Source organism: Balearica regulorum, chromosome 5 (assembly GCF_011004875.1).
Source record: "Balearica regulorum gibbericeps isolate bBalReg1 chromosome 5, bBalReg1.pri, whole genome shotgun sequence".
In the NCBI taxonomy this organism is placed as follows: Eukaryota; Metazoa; Chordata; class Aves; order Gruiformes; family Gruidae; genus Balearica; species Balearica regulorum.
The window spans coordinates 44022903-44045451 of record NC_046188.1 but is presented as its reverse complement, the minus strand read 5'-3'; the positions used below and the strand labels follow the sequence as shown (position 1 = coordinate 44045451).

The 22549-nt window shown below is 39.2% G+C and overlaps 1 protein-coding gene across 1 annotated transcript in view; it reads right to left on the bottom strand.

Annotated features, from left to right (window-relative positions):
• The window catches only part of CSTPP1 (centriolar satellite-associated tubulin polyglutamylase complex regulator 1), an 84157-nt gene that overhangs the window by 34964 nt on the left and 26644 nt on the right, over positions 1-22549 (bottom strand). Inside the window, exon 3 of the mRNA XM_075754577.1 lies at positions 21662-21792. Coding sequence (XP_075610692.1) covers positions 21662-21792 — 131 coding nt within the window. The remainder of the gene's footprint in view (positions 1-21661; positions 21793-22549) is intronic.

Sequence of the window (22549 nt, the reverse complement as noted above, 5' to 3'; positions counted from 1 at the left end):
AAAATCAGACAAAGATAATGATATGCATATCAGAAGAAAACTGTAGTAATGATAGTCCTCTTGACATTTTACTCCGTGGGGGGAAAAACAGTGTTCAGAAAAAGCGTGTGCTGTATTTAATACGGATGATCCTTCTTCTGCATAATCCAAAACATTTTCCATTTCAGTGATAATTTGGGAAGATGTCAGTAGTGGAGTGGTACTTAACATATTAAAAAATTAGAAACAGATGTTCATAATTTCTGTCAGAATTTTGAAGAGGGTTGGCTGACAAGCTCTCAGCACTGCTGAGAATTGATTTTCAAAGTCTGAAACACCTGGGAAATTTTATAGGACTAGAAAAAAGCTGAAGTCGCATTAGCACTTAAAAATTACAAGATCAGGGGCTTACTCTGACTGAAGCAGCTACCCAACAAGAGCATGCAGTATACCAGTGAGTGCAAAGATGGGGTTGAAATAAGGCCTAAAGTGCTGCCATCGGTTGAGATAACCTAGGCATCGGTACCATGGCCAGCTTGATAGTACTCCCAAACAAAATATTCAAACAGGAAATATTGGACTTCATTGGTTAATTACTAAAAGCATTCAACCATGAAAAAAATTTTCTTGGTGAATTAAGCAATCTTTTCAAATGGGAACATAAGTCTAAATGTAAAAAAGCATCAAATAACAGGCTTTGAGAGATATTACACTTTATACCGAACTGTGCTGTGATTAAAAAATTTAAATTCTTCAAAACACCACCAAACATATTAACAGGGTAACTGTTATGTCTCAAAATGAGGATGAGGAATCACTACTTAGAAGGTGTATTTCTCCTGGGATCCCCAAGAATACCCCCTTAGTTCTACATTCTGAAGGAATTTTTCAATTAATGGCCTAGAAAAGAACAAGAATTAATGATAACATTTGTGTACCATATAGAAACTGAGGAAACACTAAAAATTTAAAAGAAATGAGTAGTAACATAGAAAAACCTCATTGACATAGTTGGCTCGCACCTAGCTTAGAGTATCCTCATACATGAAACGCTCTATCTAGAAACAAAGAATGCAGAGGACTCCACCTGGGTAAACAGTTTCTATGAAGACAAGTGGAGAGGAAGGTGACCACAAATGCTCAGAATAGTGTAATCAGGAGAATAATGTGGTCCTCAGATAAGTAAACACAGCATTGTCAAGTAGAGAGGCTGAGTTACCAGCATTTGACCGATATGAAGTACCCACAACTCAGGAATGACGAGAGTTGAAAAGGAGTCAGAAGCGCTGCAAGAATGATTACATGCTTACAAAACATGCCTTACAGAGAGAGGCACAAGATGATAATTTACTTGGCTTATCAAAAAGAAGGATAAGAAATTGACTGCAACACGATTCAAATACTTAAAAGAATATAATTTTCATAAACTTTTAAAAAAATACTTTTAAGGTGAAGATAATCACATTGTTAAAGACTGTCACAAGTTGAGATTGTAGTAGCATGTTTAGGATTCTGATTTTACTAGCCCCTAATGATACTTTTCAGTTCAAAATTAAATCTTAGTAAATTCTGACCTCCAACAAAACAAAGTTATCAAATAAACAACCTTCTTCCTCTGTCAGGATAGTTTCTTTCTCACCTGGGCCTTCTGTCATCACTAGCAGTCTTCACAAGCAGTAGTTTTCTCAGGAGCAGCATGGAACGTGTACAAGGGCCACCCTACCGCATGCCTGCAGAACTACTACACATGGGTCAGGCTTCCTGCCTGTGTGCGAAAGCACGTGTGAGCACACCAGAAAGGTGTCCGAGAGCAGGCTATTTGTAGCGGCCCTCCTTCCCATGAAAACTCAGTACTTCATGGGGACCGGGCTGCAGGCCAGCCTAATTGCTCTGGCAGCACCGACAGCTAACTGCTTCCTCCTGCTATTTTTCCTAGGGGCCCTTCGGCCCCTTCAGGCTCACATGACTTAATCAAACCTGAATGCCCTTCTGGAAGATATGCAAATTATTTTTCAGTCGGACAAAAGTGTTTTGGCTCAATACTGGTGTTACTAAGTGAAGTTTAATGATGTGCTATACAGGTCAGGCTACATGGCCTAATGGTACTTTCTGGCTATAAACTTGACAAGTGTATTACTCTCTAAAGGAGGTTTTAAAACAAAGTATTAGTATATTACATTATATTATCTAACTAGACTGGGCCAAGTGTCAATACAAAGCAATAGGACCTGTATTTTATAAACTGCCAGGCAGTTTGAGTTCGGCCATGGTTGCAGAGTACCACACTCTGCATCCCACCTCTCCTGTGACCTCACACTGAGGCATTTCAATGCGCTATGCCAGCAGAAAACTAACGCAGAAGTTAGCAGCAGAACCAGCTGAAGTACTGAATATTTTTCTGCCAGTTTAGCATGCCGAGACAGATCAGCATGAGATCAGACAAGTGCAGGAGCTGCCATAAGAAGGATGTGAGAAGGCAGTATCTCACTAGCCAGCAATTAGATCACGTTATGCTGACATGGAACTGCAGCTGTAATTAAGGCATTAGTAAAGTCTCAGATGCATTCAGAGAAGACAACAGCTTCAGTTTCTGATTTATCTTAGGCATATGACCAAAAACAGTTCTCTTTTTCCTGTTAAGCTCTTACCACAAGAAACTGTGTCACTAGGATATCCTTCTCTTAAATACTGAGCTGAAACTTTTTCCACTGCAAAGTAGGATAAACCAACTATGAATGTTTCATAGCCATGTGAAGCACTGTAGTCTAGTTTTAAAGCCATTTAGAAACTGATTGTGAATAAAGACAAATTATGTTGCTTTCAAGGTAATGAAAGTACAATGTTTAAAAGAACAGGTTTCAACTTGTGGTATTTCATCTTGCCCTGGGCAACCCATTCATGCTACATGGTGGAACATACAGTCTTGTATATTCCCTTTATTTATATTAAAGATACAGTGTGGGATCATAAAATGCATTACAGGTGACAGCAAATACTGGACAACTCTACAGGACACGCATATGTACTTTCTTGTTTCTCTTTCACCTGTTAAGATCAACTCAAAACCCCAAGGACACTACAGGTAATGCTAAGATAAAGATAGTATCAGTTGTTCTAGTTACAATAAGCCTTCTGGGATAAAGTGGCAAGCATTTCACTGGGTGCAGAGATCAGCTCTTTCTAAACAACAGTGGTGTATCTACCTTATCCAGCCAGCTGCATGTCCTTGTATACATTACTAGAATTAATACTACACAGAACTCCACATAATTTGTTTATTTACAACCACTCTTCTCACATGCTAATGAGTGACACCAGCTCTTCAGAAGGAGAATTTGCTTTTCTTGCCAATGCACCCTTGGCAGACTCTGCCCTTGAAATAGAAGATTTCAGGGAGAGACTGAAGCCAACAAGAGGGAATGCAAGGGAGCATAGTATGATACGAGAAGAACGTCTGCAATTTTGCAGGGAGAAGACCCAGGTGCTATTTATTCAGATGTTTCAAGTCACACAGAGACACTAAGCTGTCCCATCAACAAAAGGTACACACTTAGATACTCAACTTCCAGAAAACGCCAGGGAACAGGTGCTCCCTTGTGCTTTAACCTGCTTACATAGTTATAATTGAAGATGCCTGCATTAAGAAATAATGCAATATATCATGCTTCCTCCCATCCCCTAAACCAAGGAAAACCTCTCTACTACATCACCTTCATCTCCATGCTAGCAAAGCCTACACAGATAATGTAGTTACCAGGCAGCTGCTTCAAACTGATTTGTGACTCAGGTAGAACATGCTGGGGTTGGGACTTTGCTTCTCAACAAGCAAAAGCTTAAAATCCTTCAAAAACAATGAAGTCGTTTCCCTCTCTTTTGTGGTCTTCCAAGCTCCTATCACTCCATAATGGTGCTTTTGGCCCTTTCAAATCACTTGACACTACTTGGAAGCAAGGGGATTGCATGCTGTAATTTTATCAGAATACATCTGTTCAGTGCAGCCAAAGCATGCAATAAAGTGCATACACAACTGAGTTAAAAAGCAATTTAACTCTCCTGATCTTTTAATAGTCCCTAGATTTCTTTCATCATTCAAACATGGAAGTCACATGCTAAAACTGTAAAAGAACTAAAGGGCTTCTTGTAGAAGTAACTTCCAGAGCACCCTAAAACTGCAGAACACCCTAAAACTGCAGAACACAGTATCTCTCCTGTACACTAGCATAACTGGGAAAAAAAAAATAGTTACACATGCAGAAACGGGCAAACAAACTCTGCAACAAATTTCAAAGCTGCTGAGCATTTAAGATATTCCACTGTAGTGGAATCTGAGGTAGTTCAGTTAAAGCCCAAACTGAATTTTGCAAAAAGTCAACAAACTGATTTCCAACTCATCCCATTCATCCAGTTGAGTCTGATCCACAGCAAGATTCAAGAGAAGTACGTGTATGCACTGTTCATTTTCTGGTGGTTTCAGAAGAAAGAATGGGGGGGTGGGGAGCTTGTTCATATTGGTAGCCCACCCAAAATCCAGCTTGTGAAGCAGCACACAAGGATTTATGCCTCTCCCCTAATTTATTAATTTTCATTTTAGCATTATGAATGAGTCAATAACATTTACTGCCACTTATGCCCAAGCTTCCTCACTTTCCTTGTCTTTATAATGAACAAGCTAATTATATTTTAGACATCTATCAAAAGCTACTTAACCTAGTCTGGTAAGCAGAGGCAGTTGTAAACCAGAATTAGTTTTAATTTATAACTATCATGGCAAGGAGAGGTGGAGTATGTTGGTTAAAATAACTGAATGATATTTTAAAAGTTATTCATTAGAATCACATTTGTGTTTTGCTACCTGCTTTTATGTTAAGGTACCCAGGCATCAGGACTAAGAGACAGGTATAAAATTCCATACAAATACCTTTTTTTTTTGTTTAAAAAAAAATAGCCAAGAATTGCAAACAATCATGCTTATAGTTCTAATAAAAATGAACTGAAACACACCTAGCATTCAGTAGAACAAAAGTATCCATTTTTCATCAGGTAGATTTCAATTTGTACACTGAAGGTGGAATACCAGTATTTATTTCCCTGGTAGCAAACCTGACAATTTCTTACCTCTACCTGATTCCATCACAGTTCACTGCTCTTTCAGTTTGCCAAATCAATTGTCTGAGTAGTTGTGTTATAAATCTGATTACTAAAGTGATCCGAGTTAAAAATAATCTTCAAAAAAATTCAGTAGTGAAAGGACAGAAAGAGAACACTGTACTGAGTATATCCAGATAATCCCTTAGTTAGGAAGGGGAAAAGAAATACTTGTGCAGAAAAATCTATAGCCTACATATCACTCTAGCTGGATTCAAAGTCCCAAGAAGTTCTGCAGTGCATTTCCAAATACAGCAGATGGGAGTCAGTCTCAGAAGCTAAACCTAAGGTATTTTCTGCGAGTTGTTTTCATTTACAATTATTTCTCATTGTTGTTGCTTATACTTATTTGGGTTTGTTTCTCCTCAAAACCATCACAGAAGGCAACAACAATGCTAATTCTTCTTTAGGACTCAAGGATAATAATATCTGTCATATCTGAATTTACCTTGAAACCATTCTGAGTTCAAAGTTACCTGAACAAGGCCCCTGAAAAGTAGAAAATTCACTTCTGGATACCTCAGTAACTTAGAAACTCAGTATTTTGAAAAAGCTTTCTTGATATATTTTTAAACACATCTCTTCTACAGAGATACAAGCTATTTCATCCTGGATTTATTTATTTTTGCTTGTATTTCCTCAAAAAGCTACTATAGTCTGAAAACAGGATTTTAGAATATCTTCTGGCTATAACTTGAACAACTGATGTTCCACACAGACTACATTGTAAGGAACATGTTGGATGACACAGTTAAATCCACCACGATTCAGGCTCCTCTACAATTAATTACTACTACACTCTGGTTTCAAATTGACCATTGCTGTGTAACTTTAGGAGTTATGTAAATTTCTTTTGCTATATTGCCTGCAAATGGTCTTACAAGTCAAATAAATAATTTTCTAAGGAAAGTTAACGTAGTAGCAAGAAAATATCCAGTGTTTTGAGGCTGCTTAAAATATTAGATTTACTTAACACTTACCACATAAACCTCTTCTCAAAATACCTTTGAGCCATTTCTTAGAAGTGATTGAATACTGAGGTCTGTGCCCTGCAGAGTAGTCAGAAGTGAGTAAAAAGGAAAATTCTTCTCTACCTATATCCATGTTACATAAAAAATGCTCAAAAAAGAAAAGACAATGTAGACGATTGATTTGCTTGTACAATGTCACTTTCATAATCTGAGTTTTTATGTTTTTAATATGTTCCATTTGTAACAATCAGAAATAGAATCATGCAAATATCCACAAATTAAGTACCAGATTTATTTGGCCAACACCTAATGTTAAACATTTAGCAAATGCTCAAATACAAAGAGAGTAAGAAAAGTGTCAATGCAAGGCAACAAATTTTAAACTATCTGGCTAATATCAATGGTCCACCTCATCTCTGCTGAAACTGTGCTAGGTCTGAAAGAGTGCAAGATGATTGTGTACATCGCGTGTGACAATCTTCTGCAACCAAACCACAACAAACAGAGCCACCACTTTCTTATTTCCTCTCTGCAGGTTTGGTTAGTTTTCACATGAATAGATACAGCTCTTGAAATCCAGTTCTAACTGTCATGAAGTTTTCCCTTCCTTCCTCCAGAACTGATTTTAATATCATCCAAAGAAGAGTTAAAAGGCAGAAAAATTCCCACAGGAAAAAAATTCTGAGTCTGAATTATGTGTGTGATTTGGGGGGGGGGGGGGGGGGGGGGCGTGGAGGAGAAGAGAAGAAAGACTGATGTTAAAGGTTTTTAAATTTCAAATGCTTATACTGTTTTACTCACTCTTGTGTATTTAAAGAAGAGTTAAATTTTCATTAAAGCCTTGATTCCATCAAATTTGGTCTATACAGATATCTAATTAGTCTCGGTTTTCCCTATCCAGTCAAAACTTCTAAGTCCAAAGACTACTTAATTTAATCCAACAGGTGGAACTCCAGGTTATAAATAGAAAAATGAAGGTACATTGAGATCAAGTGATTTGCCCAAGAAACAGATTAACAGGATTAGGATTCAGGAGCTGCCAGTTTGAATTTCTTTGCTTGTACCACATTTGCTCCAGCAAACCAAGTACAACAAGGAAAGCAGAGAAGGGAGGAAAATGCTGACATCTTCCACTTGGCAGCCAACAAAAAAATGCCAAAACCCTATTCGGTATCAGCTCTTTGCCTACAGATTCACTGCACGTACACCTAAAGCATGCCTATTATCAGAAATAATATTTTGAGTACACAAGAACTAATCTAATTTATTTTAAACCAGCCTAAGACCTTATAAGATAAAGCTCCAGACTCTGTGTGTGCATGCAATGGTGCGTAGAGGGATGTTGCAGATACATTCTTCTAACAGAGAAAGCTGAAAGAAATAATGAACAAAGTTTTCAGTAGCTGTATCACGTCTTAAAAAACCTGCTTCCCTTAGTAACTGTGTTTAATTGCTGCATCCGCTAAAGCTGGCATTGTTTACTTTCTAAGAAACAGATAAATAACATTTCATTAGATTTTTTTCCTTTAATATTAGTTCTGCAAGATGTCTTAGCTAGGATTCAAAGGAACTCTTCAAGAAATTACAAATTTTATTTCAGTGACTAGTGAGTTGTTTCTTAACTTCTCTAGTCTAGTATGATTTAATATGGTATTCACTTCCCTTTGCTTTGTTTAGGGAATACTTTAGATGCAAAAGTTGTGGAAGATTTACAAGAGAAGAAAAACATCATGGAATCAACCTTTTCTAAAAGGTTTATTCATGAGCATTACAGAATAGTGAGTACCAAACTAAAATGAAATAACACAGCATCATTAGAAAGACACATTTTGCTAAGTGTTTAATGTATTAATCTGGAAAAAAGCATGTTTGAAATGCAGAGTGGAAGGGTCATTTTTATGCTGCCTAACTTCAGGCACCAAACTTAGGTCCTCAATGAAAAGGCTGCTCTACCTCAACTGCTAACATAATCAGTATAAAGAAAGATTACCAGATAGTGATTGATGGCCAGGAACCCCTCTGAACTGTTCAGAACTGCCCTATGGATCAGGCACTCTCTGTTGACTACCAAAGAAGCCTATGAAAACTAGGTTTCCAGGTTGGACATCAAACTTGTGTACTCCAGAGGACAAGACATGATTGACACAAGCTGCAACAAGGGGCAAGTTCCAGCAGGTATTCTTTAGCTTTGGCTTTAGCTACACCAGTGCACATATTCAACTTTCCCATGCAGCAGCCTCTTTAGAGCAAATGCCAAAATCCCAGTTTGCTGGGTTCGAGATCCAAAGCTCGACTTTTAAGCCTGTATTTCCAGATAAATAGCAAGGCATAACATAGCCTGATCAGGTTCTAGACTTCTGCATTTCATTACTTAAATAAAAGAACTTAAATAAAACTTCAATAAAAGAAGATGGCCCTTCACAGAACAGATGTGCTTAGGAAATCTTTCGCTAGACATGTGCAACTTGCCTAGACTGGACCTAAGAGGAAAGAACAGCATACTGTTTTATAAGGTGGTCCCTTGAAGAACAACTTGTTTGAACAAAACTCTACTAGATAGTACTTTGAAGCTATGGAAAAACAGCAAAAGATTGCAACCTCTATATAAAAGGGAAATATTCCGAATTTACAATGAGGGAAGATGAATAAAGAAGTTACTCCAGCATATAAAGTAGTTTCTATTTTGAGCTCCTTCAAAAGAGAAAATCTCTTGCCAATTTTACGTTAGAAGCTAGCAACTTCTATGTATGGAGATTGGCTAAGTGATACAGTTACCAGCTAAATACCAGAATGCTTATGAGCTCAGGTACTTTCAGAGACGGTATACACACACATGGAATCACCTCCCTCCTCGAAGAGAGAAGAATTGTTGTGAAAGTGGCGCTGAGCATGTGGTTCTACAATAGAGATGATGAACTTGATGATATGACGTCTATCCTTCTCTAAAGACTTTGTCTAGAAAAGCAAGTAGTAAAGGGAGTTATAATGTCAAACTTCAAAAGAACTAAAAAATACATCCTACATCACCCCATGCAGGTCATGCGCAGTGATCTACTATTCTGAGTAAGGCAATGACTATTCTCAAAACTTTTAAAAAGAGAAAAAGAAGACAGGTTCTTACAATTTATCTAAACAATATTGCCGTATACTAACATATGTGAGTTTTCCTACTTGTCTTATGATGAAAGAAGCCTATATCTGTAAAAAAATACAATTTTAGCATATAGAATTAAATTCATAATACCAAAAGGCCAGACATCTTGATTTCACCTCTGAGTATGTGAACTTCAGCTAGTCACTTCTTTTCTCTGTCTCAGTTTCTGCAACTCTATAGTGAAAATAGTATTGTCAAGATTTTTGGGAAGCTTCATTCCTTACCAGCTGTAAAATATCTCAAGGTACACAGACAGCAGGTACAGAAAAATGTCATAATTAATCACCATTCTGAAATGAAGACATCACATTTGAGGTTCTGACCTTCACAGAAGAAAGCCTTGAAACACTTCTCAGTGCCTTAAGGACAATTACACTCGCTCAGTCGTTTCAAGGCTTTGATAAAAGATTTTCCAATCACAGTAGACAGAAAAAACAAAATTACTTCAGGAAGAAGCTACAATATTAACCGTTCGGTATCCTAATCATGTTGACTAGCATCTGCTTTACATTGTAACCTTGCACAGCACAGCAATCCCTCTGCCACTGCTGGTAGAAATGAAGAAAAATCATAGAATCATAGGATACCAAGTTAGAATGGACCACAAGGATCACCTGGTCTGACCTTTCTTGGCAAAAACTCTGTCTAGACAAGATGGCCCAGCCGCATCTTAAAAGTGTCCAAGTTGGGGAATCCACCACTTCCCTGGGGAGATTATTACAATGGCTGATTGTTCTCACTGTGAAAAATTTTCCTCTTTTGTCCAATCGGAATCTCCCCAGGAGTAACTTACACCGATTACCCCTTGAATCTTCCATGTGACTCCTTGTAAAAAGGGAGTCTCCATCTTCTTTGTAGCCACCCTTTAAATACTGGACCATGGTGATGAGGTCACCCCTAAACCTTCTTTTCTCAAGGCTGAACAAACCCCATTGTCTCAGCCTTTGGCAGGCTTCCCAGTCCTTTGATCAACTTTGTGGTCCTCCTCTGGACCCTCTCCAGCCTGTCCACATCTTTTTTGTATAGTGGGGACCAAACCTGAACACAGTATTCCAGGTGGGGCCTGACAAGCGCTGAGTAGAGTGGGATAATGACTTTTTATCTCTGCTGGCGATGCCTTGTTGATGCAACCCAACATCCTGTTGTCCGTCTTTGCTGCTGCAGCACACTGTTCACTCATACTCAGCTTGCTGTCCACCAGGATCCCTAGGTCCCTCTCCACAGAGCTACTTTCCAGCCAAGTGGATCCCAGTCTGTGCTGCACTTCTGGATTATGTTTTCTCAGGCACAAGACTTTACACTTCTCCTTGCTGAACTTCATAAGGTTCTTGTTAGCCCACTCTTCCAGCCTATCTAGGTCTTCCTGCAGGGTGGCTCTCCTGAAATGTCCACTTCCCCGCTCAGTTTGGTATCATCTGCAAACTTCATCAGGGTGCACTTGATTCCATCACCCAGATCACTTTTGAAGATATTTAAACAGTGTTGGGCCAATATCGATCCCTGGGGGACACCACTTGTTCGAAGAAGAGCTATTTATCGCCACCGTCTGGGTGCGGCCTGTCAGCCAGTTCCCCACCCACCACACCGACCACTTGTCTAGACCATAACGCATCAGTTTCTCTAGCAGGAGGCTGTGGGGAAACATATCGAAAGCCTTGGAGAAATCCAGGTAGACAATCTGGATTAGCAAAATCTATTAGCAGCATGGGGAGTGGGGATGATAAAGAGGAAATAAAGAAAAAACTTTGCTTCTGACATAAGATAGCAACGCAGAGATAGCTTCATACCAAAAGCACTGAGAGCTTGACTTTCTTTCAGATATTAAGTTATTCTGGGAATTATATAAGGGAAATTTTACTGGAAGGTAGATGAGAACTTTGAATATGCAATAACTTAAATCCAGCAGAAAGAGTAGGGAGAAAAGTAGTAATAGCTAACCAGACACCAGGGCTAAAAGAAAACAAATATTTGAGAAGCAGATGATCAAAACAAACAGATAAACTCAGGATGAGGATAGTATAATGACACAAAATAATAAAAAACAGGCAGGTAAAGAGGTGACTAGAGGAGGGGGTGAAAGTTCAGAAAGAAAGTTTGTCCTACAGCACAAAGGAACAAAAGGGGAAGGACTGAAATTCCATTCAGGACAATATTCTTTCCTGACGTCTCTTCTCCCTCTGTGAAAATGAACACTAGTAACACTTTGAAACCTGATACACTTGCACTGTCCAACAGAAAAAAAACCCAACAAAACCCAACATTTCTTTTTAAATGTTTGGTTTCCTTTAGGTTTATTATGTACTCCACGTACTCTCCAGCCCCGCTTGACAATATTGCTTCTTCTCTTAAGCAACACCAGGTTATTTTCTCCGTTACAAATAATACACAAGTTCTACTGGGGAGTCCATACCAGTTTATTAAATCAGCTGATGTAAATTTTGACTGCTTGTGGGGCTAGATCTTAATGCAGGAAAACCTCAGAGAAGACAAGATTTGACAAGTATCTCTGTGAGCACTAGAAGTAGCAAAGCTTTTATTCTACAGATTTGTGGGTTTTGGCTAACCGACATTGAAGTCTATGAAGGTGTGAACTTCTGTAGAAGCTTTTCCTGTGCTTGAAGTGTTTCTAAGGTCTTTGTCTTTATACCTGAAAAACCGTTTCATGAATCTTTCAGGAATTTATCTACCTGGCAAAAAGCAAAACCACAGCTCTGGATTTCAGGAGAGCAGACTTCAATCTCTTCAGAGCTGCTTGGAAGAATCCCATGGGATAAGGTTCTAGAGAGAAAAAGATGTCTAGAAGAGCTCATCGATATTCAAGTATCTCCTCCTCCAAGCTCAAGAAAGGTCCATTGTGCCAACAGAGGTGATGACAGTCATGCTTAATAAGAGCACAGAATGCAAATCACTCTCAGATCAGCTTATGAAGGAAGGTATCAGACTGTACATTATCAGAATCATGTCCCTGTGACAAATTCAAAATAGATCAAGCTTAATTTACAGACATTACTGACTACATTTCATAACTCACTTGCAGATTACAGGTTTTCCATAGTACTACCTTATCCCCATTTCACAAAGTAGTAGTAACATATCAAAGTACTAATCATGCATGCAGATCACTTCTACAGATATTCACCTAGGACTCTTGAAAGGTACATAACAGAGCATAAACAAACAATCCTATTAATCGTATACAACACCTTTATTCATGATCATACTGATTTAAACCGGACTTACAGACATTTATAGAGGTAAGGTGACTTTAAAGTGAAGTAAGAACTTCTACACCTAAGCACAGCTGTACTGTTTAGCTAAACTAATTCAACATCACACCTTTAGTCAAACATGAACATACTGAACATCACCAAGGCCTCAAAACAAAGTGCAAAGTAGGGACTTCCTGAGAGATTATGAGTTTGTAGGCATCAATTATCTCGCCTAACAAGAAAAGCTTTGCTGGAAGAGTTCAGTAACATCATTACAAAAACAGACATACAGCTCATGTCAGTCCTTTCAAGACCATGGGAAAAAATCAGTTCCTCAAAAGAAATAAATGGCACTCCCAAGCTTATTTTACCAGAATAACTGAATTTGAAGGTTTTGTGAGTATTACAGGAGGAGTGGAAGAACAGGGAGTGAGAGATTGTAGTTGTCCATATTCACAATCAACGAACAGGCGAAAAACCTGCAGGCCTGCTTGACCCAATAGGAGACATAGACTCTAAAGTCAGGAGCACATTACATAAATCAATCGGGTTAACTTAGGAAATCCAGGAAGCGAATCTGCAGTGATAGAAACCATGAATAACAAGACCATCAGAGAGAAAAGCTGTAAGAAGCAGCTGGGATGATAAAGACACAGAGATGACTGGTTCAGAGATTTTCTGTGCAGCTGGACAACAGTACTTGAAAAAAAGACATTAAAAAGAAGTAGCTATCTCTTCACTTATCATGACACCTCCTAGCACCTAGGCTACTTTGAAGAATTAATTGCATGTGTGTAAAGGAGGGTCCTTACTCTTTCATTCACACTTAACTAAAGCATACATTCTCTCTTCATAGCGCTTTTCTTCAATTTGCATCTACACTGCCCACAGTAGCTGAACACAGAGATGCTAGAGTTTATTCCGCAGCAACGAGTGATGCGGATGCACCATAATGACACTCCCCATACGTCAGCTGACCTGCTGAGACAGAACAACTAGTCTCAGGCTGCTGTCAAAGAAATATAGCTCTGCAGCTTCCAGGTCCCAAGCTAGTATCTTGAGATAGTGCTGAATTGTACCATACAGAAATACCAACCCTGAGCTTAGATTGTCTATATAAACATTGCATTACACAGCACAGACGTACACTTGAAGCCAACAGCATGGAGAGAAGTATGTTTCATGGTTCACTGAGAAGGGATGAAGATAATTCTTTCCTCAGTTTAGGCACTTTCAGTCTCAGGGCAGGTTAAGAGCCAACAGTGGGTGGAAAGCAGACGTAGGCTTCAGAGAGGCTCTTATTTTCTTAGAACCTCTTTGCAGAAAGTCACAGTATAAGGAGTCAAGAGAAACCAAGATTTTCATCTCCTTTCTCTACCTCCCTCCCTTTCAGCATCTCTGCTGCTCTAGAGTAGACTAGAAACACCATAGAACATACTAGTTAATGAAGTTAATGCTTCATAGGCCTTCTACTGGATGATTGCCTACGCATATGTAGTGCGCAGATCATCTCTCAAGACTTGTCACAAGTGAGAGAAAAGATAGACCAACTTCATTTAAATTAAGAAACATGGAACATTCAGAATCCCAGCCCAGATCACACAACTTAGAACTAATTTTATTCCAGGGAACTTCCCACAATTTGGGATGCTAACTCTTCAAGGCCCATATTGGAACCTAAAAAAGTCTTAATTGAAAAAATTCATTTCAGTTGGTTTGAATAAGAATGCTGTCATAAGGATGGGAAACTTGCCAAAAGACTGCAAAGCAAATGGTAATAATAATTACCAGTTGAATTGTGGATAATTGCTTAGCAGAAGGCAACAATGATCACTGTACAAAAGCTCATTTAAATACTTTTTGTCCCAGTTGAGTGAAACAAAGAACATATTCATTTGCCAATGACACAACCAGTGAAGAACTGTCAAAAGACACAAAACAGCCAAAAAATGTTAGAAAACAAACAGAAAAGTTTATTGGTTTAAAAAAAAAAAAAGTGCATTTAGAGAGATATACATCTAGAATAGAAAGTTGAAAAAATATTTGGAAATTAAGATGAGCTGGTGCATGTTCAAAGCTACAGTTGAAAAAGAAATGCAATATTGGTGGGGGGAACCCCAAAACCAGATTAGATAAGGAGGACTTCCAGTGTACTACATTTAATTTCACAAGCTGCATTGACAGAACGGTATGAACTGAATTCAGGGAGAGGCTAGGTGAAGACTCCATCGCTGATCCATGTGCTACTACTTCTACAAGTGATTACTGCAATACATTTTAGATGTAGGCAATGCATATGCCTTAAGTTACAATGCTTGTAGATATACCTCACCATCTCTAAAATGTAATCCTCTACTTATTTCTCCTAAGCCTAAGAAATTCTTTGTCCTAATATTCCAGAGTCATCAGTGGTTCCAGGCAGAGCTACATTGATAAATGATAAATAGCAACAGCTATAATTGTAGGGCAAAGAAACTGCAAAGTGAATAATAAAGGCTGGAGATCAATCATTTCAGCCAAGGCTATTTCATTGCAGAATGAGCTTCCAGAGAGCACTGTATTAAAATCCATAGCTTGATTATCTTTAGGACACACTGTGATACCTTACTGATTTCTAAAAGTTTTCCTACAATAACATGATATAAAGATCTGATTTGGTTTTAATAACAAAAGGGAAAAGGCAGAAGATTCTGACATTTGCTGCAATCATCACTGCACTGTTCTATGCATCTCACTAAGCAGAGATTGGCTAAGCTACAAATGGAGGTAGCGTTACAGCTTACAAGGGAGAGAGTGAAAAAAAAGAGGAATTTAATATAAAGACTTTTATGTGGAAGCATTAGAATGACACTAGTGAAGGAAGGGGTTTTGGAACCCAAGAAACTAATCTTGTCAGCAAAATGCATTAAAATAACATCTTTCAAAAAAGAGCTGGGAGAGCAGTGGTCCTTCCAGCTCTTTTCAATCTCCAGGTTACATGAATCATATGGACAGGGAATTTCTTTAATTTTTGTAAGGAATCTAGCCTTCCTGGTGAACTCAGGAAGAATTAGTCAGAGACACATACCGCTCTTCTCATTCTGTGAGAAGAATTGTGTACTTGGTTGTGGAAAACCTTCCTGCCACAAGCTCCAAAGGTAGGTAGACTTCCAATTTCCTAATTCAAGTGTGCAGAAGCAAAGAGGCAGCCAGTACACCACATGATCAATGTGAAAGAAACAAGGTAAGTTTATAAGTAGATTTTATTTCAATACAAGCAGTAACAGTACTTTTTGTCTGAAGGGGAAGTAAGAGTCTGCAAAAAGGATCCTCAACCAATATACTCCAACATAACTCTCTGCAGCAGTTTTATGCTTCAGTGGTGACTCTCTGCAGCAGTTTTATGCTTCAGTGGTGTGTGCATGGAAATAAAGTAACAATCATACCTCAGCACAAGGAAAAGATCCTGTATCTGGTGTTGAACCGTTCCAGGGTTATATACCTAAGATATCAAACAGCAGCTAATTTTGCTGGAAGCAATTTAAAATTGGGGGGGGAAGAGAAAAGCTGTTGAAAAGCACCAAAGAAAGCTGAGGCTCTAGAAAAAAGTGCCAACGGTCCTGACTGAGCTTTCTATTCACTTCTCAATACATCAGGCCTGGAACAAGTTTCTCAGTGCAAAATTTCTCTAATTGGCTGGAAAGCATTTAAGGAAAAATCTTTTTAATTAAAAACAGAGAACCAACAAGACATGAAAGCCATGGGGGTTGGGAGAGGCATATGTTGACCTTATGAAGCTTCACAGCAGAACTCTGCAGGGGCTGTTTAAACTGAGAAAGCACAGTTTTAATTAAAGAGTCCTGAGGAACAGACAATTCAAAAGAGCAGGTCAGCTAGATTCCAAGAGGTCAATTTAAGCCTAAGCAGAGGGAAAACAAGACTTCTGGTCATTTTGCCTTCCTCTGGGAGAAATCTGTTGCTAACTGAGCATTATGCTCTCTCTGTGCTTCTCAACACACAAGCTAGCTGTCAACTAACCACCTCTATGGGTGTTACATATCATCGGTAGGTGTTTAAGGGAGGGAAGAAGTTTTGTGAAGTCCACCTCAGTTTCTTGACACTAGATCACTTCTGCCCCCCCCCAATGCGTGGAATCCCAGATATGCTTATGCATACTTGAAAACAGAACACTGCATCTTGCTAAGCTTCTAAAAACAGTGGGAAATCCTATAAAAAACCAGATCCAGCATATCAAACAGAAATCCGCTTTTAAAAAACAAACAAACTTTTCCTTTACTTTTTGAAGTGTGTTGTGTTACTATCACATTTAGTGAAGCTAGTCATTTTTCCTTGCTATTTGGAGACAAAATGAAAAATAAATCTAGTCTCCAAACAAAAGGGGTTATGAAGGGCCATGTAACCAGAATCCATCAAGTAGCACAGCTAACATAGAAAAATGTAACATAAAAGCTGCTGCATTTCTCCATGAAGAACTACTTTCCAGTAATTCAAATGGATGAGGAATTAAGTAGAAAAGTAATATCTACAGTAATTTCCCAAGAGAAACAATAATGTTAGTGCACTCCTATTAGTGTATACATGGTCCTGCACACACACGGATTATTACATTTAAGTATTGCTTCTGTTCAGATTTCTCTCTTATTGGCCCTTTGAGAACTCATGATAGATGCATTTGCTTGGGTGAATGAGGTGTATATTCCAAGTCGAGGCATGGCTATTTCAAAACTGACAGGCAAAGCAGTAAATTTCCCCGCATCAAGGAGGAGCCAGATTAAGCAATCAGTTCACTCATTTGTGAGAAATTGTCTACTTTTCTAAAATCTCAGTAAAACACTCAGAAGTGGAAAGGTGGGGGTTTTGTTTGTTTGGGGGTTTTTTTTGAGTTTGCATAAGCTTGGAAACTGCATCATCTTACAGCTTTAATTTTATTCTCCCTTGCTTCCTCCAACCAGGGGGCAAGCCCTCATTTACTGTGTTGATGTATATCCTCACAGAGCTGGCTTTTATGCAGTTTATCAGGGATATCCTCCACAGATGGACAAAACTAAGAAAAAGGCACCACTCAATCCTAAAACAGAAATTCAAATCTGGAATTAAACTTCAAAGTAAATGTGAGGGTAAAATGGCAGTAAGCGCTTTTACAGCAAAAGAATAAATAAAACTGAGAACATCCTGGGAGACATGAAAGTTAGCGGATGTAATGCTTTTGACAAAGGAAGACAAAAAATGCCTTCATAGTTCTTTGCAGATATAAATCAATGACAGTACTGAAGCAGGGAGTAATCACTGCCCAGAAACAAACTTAGGAGAGAAAATTGGGACAGCGCAGAACTTCGCTGTAGAAGGCAAAGGGCATATTTTTACCCATTTCTGCACACAGAAATTCTATTGAAATAAAACTGGTGTTCGATGAATAACTCTCCATACACCTGACACAGGGCACCAAATGCAGAAAGATACCAGTTCAGGTCTCAAAAGTAATATACCAATGTTAATCCAAGCTATGTTGCTTCTAATTTCAGAACCAGCAGGTTGTTTGTCCCATGCTCTGTTGAATAGTATAGAATCACCACAAAGAGAATTTCTTACCAGGACTGTATAACTTACCTACCTCCTTGTGGTAGGTTGACCCTAGCTGGAGGCCAGGTGCCCACCAAACTTGCTCTATCACTCCCCATCCTCAGCTGGACAGGGGAGAGAAAATACAACAAAAACCTCATGGGTCAGATAATGACAGGGATATCACTCAGCAGTTACTGTCATGGGCAAAACAGACTCAACATGGGGAAATTAATTTCATTTATTGCCAATCGAATCAGTGTAGGATAATAAGAAATAAACCCAAATCTTAAAAGACCTTCTTTCTTGGGCTCAACCTCACTCCCAATTTCTCTACCTCCTCCCCCACAGCGGCACAGGGGGACGAGGAACAGGGGTTGTGGTCAGTTCATCACACATCATCTCTGCTGTTCCTTCCTCCTTGTGCTCTTCCTCTGCTCCAGCGTGGGGTCCCTCCCGCGGGACACAGGCCTCCACCAACTTCTCACCAATGTGAGTCCTTCCCATGGGCTGCAGTTCTTCATGAACTGCTCCAGCATGGGTCCCTTCCCCAGGGTCACAAGTCCTGCCAGCAAACCTGCTCTAGCATGGGCTCCTCTGTCCATGGGGCCACAGGTCCTGCCAGGAGCCTGCTCCAGCACAGGCTTCCCATGGGGTCACAGCCTCCTTCAGGCATCCACCTGCTCCAGCGTGGGGTCATCCACAGGCTGCAGGTGGATATCTGTTCCACCATCCACCTCCATGGGCTGCAGGGTCACAGCCTGCCTCACCATGGTATTCTCCACAGGCTGCAGGGGAATCTCTGCTCCTTTGCCTGGAACACCTTCTCCCCTTCCTTCTTCACTGACCTTGGTGTCTGCAGAGTTGTTCCTCTCACACATTCTTGCTCCTCTCTTCCAGCTGCTGTTGCACAGAAGTTTTTTTCCACTCTTCTTAAATGTTATCCCAGAGGCACTACCATCATGGCTGATGGGCTCAGCCTTGGCCAGCAGCGGGTCCATCTTGTAGCCGGCTGGCATTGGCTCTATCAGACATGGGGGAAGCTTCTAGCAGCTTCTCACAGAAGCCACCTCTGTAGCCACCCTGCTACCAAAACCTTGCCACGCAAACCCAATACACTCCTGCACATAATACGACGTTTAAATTGTCAAAATTATATCATCATAAAATGAGATGCTGTAGCAACAAACTATCTGTAGATAGAGTCGTGATTCCATGCAAGCTTGTGTAACTGTTTTTAATTTGATATGTGCATATGGTCTTGTGTTCTAGTGCAGTGATCATTAAGAAACAACTTAAAACTAATTTCTGGAATAATCCAATTAGAAGATCATAGAATTATAGAATCATTAAGGTTGGAAAAGACCTCTAAGATCATCAAGTCCAACCATCAAGATGTACCACCAGCCACGTTTCTAAAGAAATCTTTAAGTTGAAAGTCTAACTTTTGGCATCACTTAGTCTGACTTTTTCTATTGTTAAGAGACTCATTCCGTAGTTCAGATTACCAGTGATCTTACTTCTGGTTGCTGCTATTTGTTGTATAACGTGATTCCTTCCCACATTCATCTAAAAGCCATGTATTTCAAGGAAAGAAATCCAGGTCTAGTCTATGTCTGAGTGTGGTAATGGCCATATTTCAGCCACCATGTTGCACAGGTTCAGCTTCTTCTTAGTAAATCAGTTTAGTTCTTAAGAGACCATGAATGTTCCGAGTTCCCCTATGCACAAGAATAGCAGGAAAAGCCTCACAGCAAATGAAACTGAAATTAATAAAATCAAGGTTCTCATCTGTAGTTACTGCTAGAGAATCAGAGAAATTGGACTGAGTGGATGAAAATATTGACAGCAAGTTCTCTGAAGTGATCCATTTCTCTCTCTAGTTAATGTAAAAAGAAAATGTATATAAATGTAGAAATATACAGGTAAACATGCCATATTTGCCTGGATTAAAATGTGCAGCCACTGAATTTAAAGTCAGAAAAATATATATTGAACTCTTAAGGCCACAACCAGAGCATATTAACATCTGCCCGGCTTTTGTTCCTATGCTCCTCCTTCCCGTTCTTTTTCCACAACCTTTACCATATTCACATAAAACTGCTAAAAGTAAAAGAGAAGGGAGATATTACGTAGTGAAAACTTTTTGGCTCTTTCCAACAAATCCAGGTGCCCATCATCTGGTAAAAGTCAGATGCTAGATAGATGAAGCCTGATGAAAACTTGCATTGAAAGTACAGCAGTGGGTCATCTTCTCAATTTGTTAACAAGGTTCACCACTGACAGCTGCAATTCTGGTGGATGACTTCTTCACTATCATCTCTAACTCTCCTACAGAAATATGTTCCAGGAGTCTACGCTTTATCTTGCCTGACTATGACCTGACCTCAAATCAGAGATGTCCTCACTGCATACTGGTTAGGTTAGTACCATACAATTTACCTGAAATCTTAAAAAACATTATCCATGAACTGATATAATGATTTAGAATGTAACAAAGTGCCTATCACTGAGAAGGTGTTACAGACAGCATAGTTACTCACTTCAGTAGCTAATTACAGATTTTGTCATGTTTAGCTACAATTCTCTAATTTCCAAGGATCTAAATGGCATATGTCAAAAAAGTCAAGTCATTATTCATAGTCTTGCAAACTCTGTTCATCATGAGCAGAAGTGTTGCAAAGCTTAGCCAGAAGGTGAGGTTTTATCTATATTTAAGAGAATGGTTCTAGCCTTCCCTGAAACAAGAAGTGAGGCTGAATAGCCTGGAACAAGTGAGGCTTAATAGTAAAAAAACCCAAACACCCACCAACATTCATATTTGTACAGCAACATTCAGTGTATTTGCTTAAAATACTAAATTAAAACTAAAACAAAACATAATTTTAGTTGCGTGTAGTTACATGAGTTTATTTTGAACTCTGGCCAGGTCTGTAATACCTAATATACTGAGTGCAGTATAAGAATAGCTAGACAAGATAGTACATTGCTGAATAGTTGTTTTGGCTTTGGAGCTTTTTCCTTGTGGGTAGGGTTGGGGAACAGGTCATGCAGTTGTCAGTGGTCGCCCTTCCACAGCCATCAGGATCGTGCAACATTATCTAGGAGATGTGCCAGGACTAGGTCAGGCACAGCTCAGGTGGCAGCATTCACCACCCTACAGCCCAACACCACTATATAGTCTACCTCCTGCAGGGCTCCTGGTCAAAGCACTCAGTACTTCAACTGCCTTATAATCTCAGTGCCTGCTTCTCTCATGCTCCATACTCTATATTCTAACCATCTCTGGGTTTGCTACCCTGCTCCCATCCAGTGATCCCTGGCATGCTTTTTGTTTTTTCCACACCATCTATCCCTATGCGCAGGCTCACAAATGTCCTCCCTCTGATCTATTGTTGCTTGACATGCTGTTCTGTAATGGAAGTAGCATTGGCAATAAGGTGCTCCTATGCTACTTTATGCTGTGAGCATTTCTTTTAATATGCCACAGGCAATTGCGATGGTGTCTCACACAGTGCCTAATATTAACAACATTAGAAGATTAGAACACAGTGTGAAGTGTCAGTATTTGTACTGCATTAATAGCCTGGCTAATGATTTTAATGGCAAGGTAACAGGACAGCAGTAGATGCTGGAATACTTGCCTCCGTTTTTCCCCACTGTTCGGAAACACCTCCAGAAGGTCCGAAGAAAAGATGCCCTATTATGAGGGGTAGCTTGGACAAAGCTGAACTCACGGAATAAGATGTGTGTTCCTTGACGCACACTGTTAAAACTGTGGAGATAAAGTCAAAACAAGAGAACGTTAGAAAGCTGAACCAATGTGAATGTTCTGGGGCCAGCTGGAACAGTAGCAAGAAAACCACTGGCAGTTACAGTTTGTGAAACCAAATCTCCAAAGCTTATACCCATCTGTTCTCTAGAGAGAAGACTATTTGCAAAAACCACATATTGGAACTTAATTATAGGAATCAGAGGTTTGTGAAAGTAAAATTCATTCTAAAGAATCCCAGCAAGGGGTGTCCAAGAGCCACTTATTTGAAACCATTCCATTAGAAAATGACTGGCCAAGAGTAACTGTTGTTTATCTGACCAGAAGATGCCCTTTCTTTTAGTACCATTTGAACTTCGCTGCTATTCTCATCACAGTTTTCTGTGAAGACACCAAAAAAACAAAAAATCCTCTTTAACAGGAGCCTCAAGATTTCATTTCTAGGTTACTGAAACTTGATGGTATAGGATTCATAAAAATCTATTTCAGTTGTCATGAAAAGCAGATCAACCCTTCACTAAATGACACTTTGCGCTAGTGCATTTTGAAAAGAGTAGCTGGTTGTTATGATGGATAGTCAATTTGATATTCACATTCTTGTATTTTAGTACAAATTTCTCATATTAGAGTTGCAAGCACTTTAGGCTAACTTATTACAGTAAATATTTGTCTTAAGGCTTCTCTGAAGTGCAAGAAACTCTCCTTTAGACATGTCTAAGTTCAACATGCAAGAACAATAGAAATGCAAATACAAACACTA